Source organism: Triturus cristatus, chromosome 9, assembly GCF_964204655.1.
Source record: "Triturus cristatus chromosome 9, aTriCri1.1, whole genome shotgun sequence".
In the NCBI taxonomy this organism is placed as follows: Eukaryota; Metazoa; Chordata; class Amphibia; order Caudata; family Salamandridae; genus Triturus; species Triturus cristatus.
The window spans coordinates 1021315218-1021322113 of record NC_140592.1 but is presented as its reverse complement, the minus strand read 5'-3'; the positions used below and the strand labels follow the sequence as shown (position 1 = coordinate 1021322113).

General features: G+C 53.6%; 1 protein-coding gene across 1 annotated transcript; it reads left to right on the top strand.

Moving 5' to 3' along the window:
- The first annotated feature begins 2120 nt into the window (after nucleotides 1-2120).
- Nucleotides 2121-6377, top strand: FOS (Fos proto-oncogene, AP-1 transcription factor subunit). The gene is made up of 4 exons (XM_085626726.1): nucleotides 2121-2581; nucleotides 3650-3883; nucleotides 4622-4729; nucleotides 4837-6377. Exons 1-4 carry the CDS (start codon nucleotides 2288-2290, stop codon nucleotides 5626-5628), a joined length of 1428 nt encoding a protein of 475 aa, XP_085482852.1. The 5' UTR covers nucleotides 2121-2287; the 3' UTR covers nucleotides 5629-6377.
- Nucleotides 6378-6896: the final 519 nt, after the last annotated feature.

Here is a 6896-nt window from a genome sequence, read left to right as displayed (position 1 = left end):
TCTTGCGTTGTCAGACTCCTGGCAGTGCAGGCGGTAGGTTCTTACAGTGCTCCCAACAGTGCTGGTGTTCTTGCGTTGTCAGACTCCTGGCAGTGCAGGCGGTAGGTTCTTACAGTGCTCCCAACAGTGCTGGTGTTCTTGCGTTGTCAGACTCCTGGCAGTGCAGGCGGTAGGTTCTTACAGTGCTCCCAACAGTGCTGGTGTTCTTGCGTTGTCAGACTCCTGGCAGTGCAGGCGGTAGGTTCTTACAGTGCTCCCAACAGTGCTGGTGTTCTTGCGTTGTCAGACTCCTGGCAGTGCAGGCGGTAGGTTCTTACACTGCTCCCAACAGTTCTGGTGTTCTTGCGTTGTCAGACTCCTGACAGTGCAGGCGGTAGGTTCTTACAGTGCTGGTGTTCTTGCGTTGTCAGACTCCTGGCAGTGCAGGCGGTAGGTTCTTACAGTGCTGGTGTTCTTGCGTTGTCAGACTCCTGGCAGTGCAGGCGGTAGGTTCTTACAGTGCTGGTGTTCTTGCGTTGTCAGACTCCTGGCAGTGCAGGCGGTAGGTTCTTACAGTGCTCCCAACAGTGCTGGTGTTCTTGCGTTGTCAGACTCCTGGCAGTGCAGGCGGTAGGTTCTTACTGTGCTCCCAACAGTGCTGGTGTTCTTGCGTTGTCAGACTCCTGGCAGTGCAGGCGGTAGGTTCTTACAGTGCTGGTGCTCTTGCGTTGTCAGACTCCTGGCAGTGCAGGCGGTAGGTTCTTACTGTGCTCCCAACAGTGCTGGTGTTCTTGCGTTGTCAGACTCCTGGCAGTGCAGGCGGTAGGTTCTTACAGTGCTCCCAACAGTGCTGGTGTTCTTGCGTTGTCAGACTCCTGGCAGTGCAGGCGGTAGGTTCTTACAGTGCTCGTGTTCTTGCGTTGTCAGACTCCTGGCAGTGCAGGCGGTAGGTTCTTACAGTGCTCCCAACAGTGCTGGTGTTCTTGCGTTGTCAGACTCCTGGCAGTGCAGGCGGTAGGTTCTTACAGTGCTCCCAACAGTGCTGGTGTTCTTGCGTTGTCAGACTCCTGGCAGTGCAGGCGGTAGGTTCTTACAGTGCTCCCAACAGTGCTGGTGTTCTTGCGTTGTCAGACTCCTGGCAGTGCAGGCGGTAGGTTCTTACAGTGCTCCCAACAGTGCTGGTGTTGTTGCGTTGTCAGACTCCTGACAGTGCAGCGGTAGGTCCTTACAGTGCTCCCAACAGTCAGACTCCTCACAGTGCAGGAGGTATGTTCTTACAGTGTTGGTGTTGTTGCAGGTGTCAGACAGTGCCGGCGTCGCCGCACGTGACAGGCTCCAAGCAGCGCCGGTGTCGTTGCAGGTGTCAAGCTCCTTGCTGTCGATTTCAGTATTGCTGGTCAACGCTGGTTACAGGTACCGGCAGTTCCAGTGTCAGGAGCTAGTGCAAATAAATGATTGTGTCGGTGCTGCGGGTGTTTATCCGGGCCATCATACGTTGTCTAGCTGTATTGATTTTCGAATTCCCTATGTTTCTTCCTCTGTGCCATTTTATTTTTTGCATTCAAACTTATAGAGTTCCAACTGTATTTTTAGTTGTCTTTCAAAGTGTTCACATCCACCCCAAAATATTTGAGGGTCCAAAGTGCTGGTGATAGCCTCCTTACAGCGCTAGCTGTTAGTTAGTATTCTGCACATAGCCTTCTTCTTCACCCCCTCCGCCCCCCTCCTTTCTGCTGCTCCCCTCCTCCCCTTTCCTCCCCGTCTTTCCCTCCCACTGGCAGCTCTCGCTGCTGTTCCCGGCAGCTCCGCCTCTTTCACAGGATGTTGCCATATAAGGATATCTGCGTCACGGGTTCCCGAGTCGTCCTCGGGACTGTACCAAATGCTGCTCAAATCTGGAGGGGTGTTCCGTCCGCTGTCAAAATGCTGTTCTGTCGAAAGGCTTTGCTAACCCGGCTGTGTGCTGTAAGAATGTTTTACTCACCGTAAACCTTTCGTGAAGTGTCCTAGCTCTGCCTATCTATCCGTGCTGAAAGCCGCAGTGAGCCCTAGTGTCATTGCACTCCCCTTAGTGTAAAATGGACTCGCCCCTCGTGTGTGACGTTTTACCCATTCATAAAATCCTGGGACAAGCTATAAAAAGAGGCTGAACTCGAAGCAGGGCAGATTCAGCTCAGCACTGACAGATCAGTAGCAGGGAAGGAGCTTCGCACACCGAGGATATTAGGGACTGAGCTCTGCACTGGAATCGTGCACACACTGAGCTCTGCCCCGAGGACATCGGGAGCACAGAACAATTTGCAGCCTGATGCGATCGGACACTGACAGCACGCCCAGGACTGGAATATACACGGAGCGCTCTGAACTGAGGGCAGCACCTGCACTGTCAGGCAGGACCAGCGGATCCCCTTTTCAAACACCGAAACCTCCAGCCCACCGCCCCAGGATGTTCCAGGGTTTCTCGGGCTCGGACTACGATGCCTCGTCGTCCCGCTGTAGCTCAGCCTCCCCTGCTGGCGACAGCAGCTCGCTGAGCGGATACTACCAGCACCTCTCCCCGGAGGGATCCTACTGCAGCCTGGGCTCTCCAGACACGCCACAGGTATGTTTAGCAGCGTTCGTGGATGTGGAGTGCAGTCTCCTGTATACTTTGGGATTATGGGCAATTGCACTTTAAGCTGTGGTTCAGACACATTGAGCCACTTGCCAGCCCATTCCCCTTTAGCATGTTCAGGAAAAGTCTGCAGTTCCACCTGGTCAGCTGTCATTGCAGCACCAATAGTGCAGGAAACACCTGGGTAGATTGTTGTGTTGAGGGGTTATAACTGTTTCTAGGTGTAATGTAAGGTTAGGTGGATTTTTAGAGCGCTGCTTGTCACCAGTGAGGGTATCCAGGCGCTGAAGTTAAGTGCCTTAACTTCTGTTAGATTGGCAATGCATTTAGGCTGCCTGTACAGCTGAGCTACTGCTCCTATTAATTCGCCAGTGTGTATTTATTTTGATACAAGACCCATTGACTTCGTTTCAGTTGTCATTCTGGCTTCCCTCTTAGCCCTGATCTCACAGGGCTCCGCCAGACACCCCCCCCCCCCCCGTGCCTGCAGAGCCCCTGCACGCCCTGCTGCAGAGACTGCACACTGGGGCATTTCGGTACACCACCGGCAGCAGCGCCGGAATAGCCCGTGTGTAGCCGCGTCCCCGGTTTCGCGCCCCCGCCCCCCCGTCTCATTCATAAAGTAAGGTTCATTCAGGAGACTCCGGAGCGGCGCCTGCGTCAGCGCAGACGTCAGAGCTATTTATGGCTCCTGCTGCATGTGCTGCAGATGGGGACAGAAGGGAGAGCCAAGGGAGGAGGGCACAAGGGCAGCCCGACTGTCAGTGGGGCAAGGGGCGGGGCAGCCGGGCTCCTGCAGGTTAAAGGCAGTGGGGGCTCGCCCCAGCGCACACATGCACTGCACGCGAATGTGCGATCTCCAGTGGGGGGCAGGGGACCTCACCTGAGACAGTCACAGCTTTATAGCAGGAGCTTCTACCATGTGTTCACGTCATTAATGTCTGCATGAACTAATTCATGCCTTATGTCTGTGTACTATATCTAATTGCTTGCATGTGTCAATCACGCCCTTATTTCTGCTTGTATCACAAATGTTCTTCACCCTTCCTCCCTCAGGATTACTGCACAGACCTCGCTGTCTCCAGTGCCAACTTTGTGCCCACCGTGACTGCCATCTCTACCTCGCAAGACTTGCAGTGGCTGGTACAGCCTTCTCTCATCTCCTCCATGGCGCCATCACAATCCCGAGCCCACCCATACGGAACAACCGCGGCCTACCCCAGGCCTGGCGTCATGAAGAGCTCTGGCAGCAGAGGGCAAAGCAATGGCAGAAGGGGCAAAGTGGAACAGGTGAGCAGAGCTCTTGGGACCACGTGGGCACAGGCATGGGGTATATGTGGTCAATGGCACCGTTTACTTTCTAAGAGCAGGCAGGGCATGGGGGCATTTCTGGCAAGGTACACCTGGTGAAATTGCCGTGACTGTATGTGGGCATCATGTTGGGTATAGCAGCGGCTCCATATGGCATGCATAACATTACAGCATTCAGGAGTTTCTCCAGATTGGCATGCCTTAGGAATTTGTGACATGTTATTCTAGTCAATATGATACTGGGTCGACAGCATCTTGGTCCCAGCATGCATTAGTGGATTGCCCCTTGGACACTGCACAGTTACATATGTGAGACTGTCTGCAGAGTTTGGGTGCATTAGCGGTGCCTGGGATCTTGCAGAAACTGAAGAACCCACATGCCCCATGAAAGAAAGGGCGACTGAGCTAGGTCCAGGTTGGGTCACTAGGGCCCTGTGTAAATGCCCACAGGACTTTACATAGGAGGGGGCAACAGCTATGCATGGCAGCATGGGTCCCACAAGGAGTGTTGCCTGGAAGCTTGGGCAGGGACCAACAGGGCTTGCTATGCGAGCGGACCTGGGGGCACCCACAGAAGGCATTAAGGCTACCTGTAGGATGATGGGTGGTGTATTTGCAGAAAACAACAATGCTAGCCATATGCTCACTTGTAACGTATTGTTAGAAAGCTGTGCTTGTAGCAATGAAACCTGACCGGTGTGTCCTGTTTATTCCTAGTTGTCCCCTGAAGAGGAGGAGAAGAGACGCGTGCGCAGAGAAAGAAACAAGATGGCGGCAGCCAAGTGCCGCAACCGGCGGCGCGAGCTGACGGACACCCTCCAGTCTGTAAGTATCCTTTCCACTTCAGCACCTTGTACACCTCAGAAGCTACTTGTTTGCTTGTCCTGCTGTAAGCCATTGCTTCATTGACCCTCCCCTTCCTCTCTTCACAGGAAACTGATGACCTGGAGGATGAGAAGTCCATCCTGCAGAACGAGATCGCAGCCCTGCTGAAGGAGAAAGAGAAACTGGAGTTCATCCTTGCAGCCCACAAACCTGCCTGCAAGATCCCTGCAGACCTAGAGGGGGCCTTCCAGGAGATCACGGCCTCCATGGACCTGGAATTGGACCTGTTGTCTGATGCTTCCAGCCCTGCCAGTGACATCCCAAGTGCTTCCGTCTCGCACGCTTCCCAGACGTGTGCTTCCATGTCGCAGGTGTCTCTGGCCGGCACTTCCATGTCACAGACATCAATGGCCGCTGCTCCAGTCTCTCAAGCTTCTTTGGTCTCTGCTTCCTTGCCTCAAGTACCCCTGCCATGTCCTGAAGACCCACTCTTCTCACTGTCCCTCGTCTCGGCCCACTCTTGCCTCCCAGACCCCTGTCAGCTGGAGAAGAAACCCTCTGAGCTCAAGTCAGAGCCCTTCGACGACTTCCTCTTCCCCTCCAGGCCTGGCACTCTGGAGGCTGCCCGCTCTGTACCAGATGTGGACTTGTCCAGCTCCCTCTATGCCTCCGACTGGGAGCCACTGTACAACTCCGTCGTAGTGGACATGGAGCCCCTGTCCACTCCAGTGGTCACCTGTACCCCCGCCTGCACCACATACACGTCTTCCTTCGTCTTCACCTACCCCGACTCGGATACCTTCCTGAATTGCACTTCATCCCACAGGGGTGGGAGCAACACTACCAGCACTGAGCAGTCTTCCGAGTCGCTCAGCTCTCCGACCTTGCTTGCTCTGTGAAGGCTGGTTGGGTCTGGCAGGCTGCCATACCAACTTTCAATGTGAGGGGATGGACCCCTGCCCCCACTTAAGACTGTCTCCCCATCTTGACCAGTAGAACTTGGACACACACACAAGGAAGGCCTTAACCTTGTGTGGGACTGAATGATGGGCTCTCCAAGCCCCAAAGTTGTGAAGCAAGGGGGCTTCTGTGGTTCCTGGTTGGCTGGGGGAGCCCCCTCCTACATTCCTGGTGCACGTTGGCTGAGGGCGCAGCTTCCGCAAACCCCCTGATGTAGCAAAGCATTAAGTGACACTACCCATGAGCCGTACTTGTGTAGCATGCATTGGCCATGCCGGACAGTGACTGCTCGCATGGCCCACACCCTGGTGCTGGAAATCACTCTTTCCTGGTCGCAGCTGGTTCCGCCGTACTGTAAATGAACTCGATATGGTTTCCTGAGGCCTCCCGATGGAGGCTGTGACCATTCTTAAGTAGCTGGGCACAGCAGCCTGTGTACTCACATTGGTGTTCGTTGTGATTTGAAACCGATCATGTACCGACAGAAAGGTTTTCCATGAAAACGTGTTTTTATTGTGTTTTTAATTTATTTATGCAGAAGGAATCTCAGATGATATATATATTTATTTTTTTCTACCTTGAGTTTTATTTTCGACATGTCAAAAGTGGAATTTTTGAATGAGCAGCTTTTTGCGGCTTTGTTTGCCTCTTGTCTGGGAACATTGCTAATAAAAGTGTTTCATGTGAACCCTTGCTTCTGTCTCCTTGTGGTGGGCCGAGGGGTGGGGGAAAGGCCTTCTATGAACTATGGTGCACTTGTTGGGATCTGCATTGTTCTTGGAGTTTGGGGGGGGGGGGTCGATGAGTGGGGCTACATGGTATCATGAAGTCCAAGTGCGGCTTGTCTTGGGTCTTGCATTCAATCGGAGGAAGCGCACAGTGTAATGGAAACTGGGGTAGGTGACTGGAGTTGTGAGGGCTAAGATCGAAGAGTTTGGTTACAATGAGAGCGGGGTGAATGAGCTGGGGGTAATCTTGTCTGGGAGATGGGATTCAGTCAGTAGCGGTGCCCATTGTCATCGGAGCTGCGGGTTCAATAAATGTGGGGAAAGTACACCTCATGGGAGTTGGTTTCAGAGAGTGTGGTATTCATTGTCATAGAAACTGGTCAGTAAGTGAGCGGCGATGAACACATTCTCATGGTAACCGGGGTCAGTAAGTGATGGATAAGGTACACATTGTCATGGGAATTTGGGCATGACTGGTG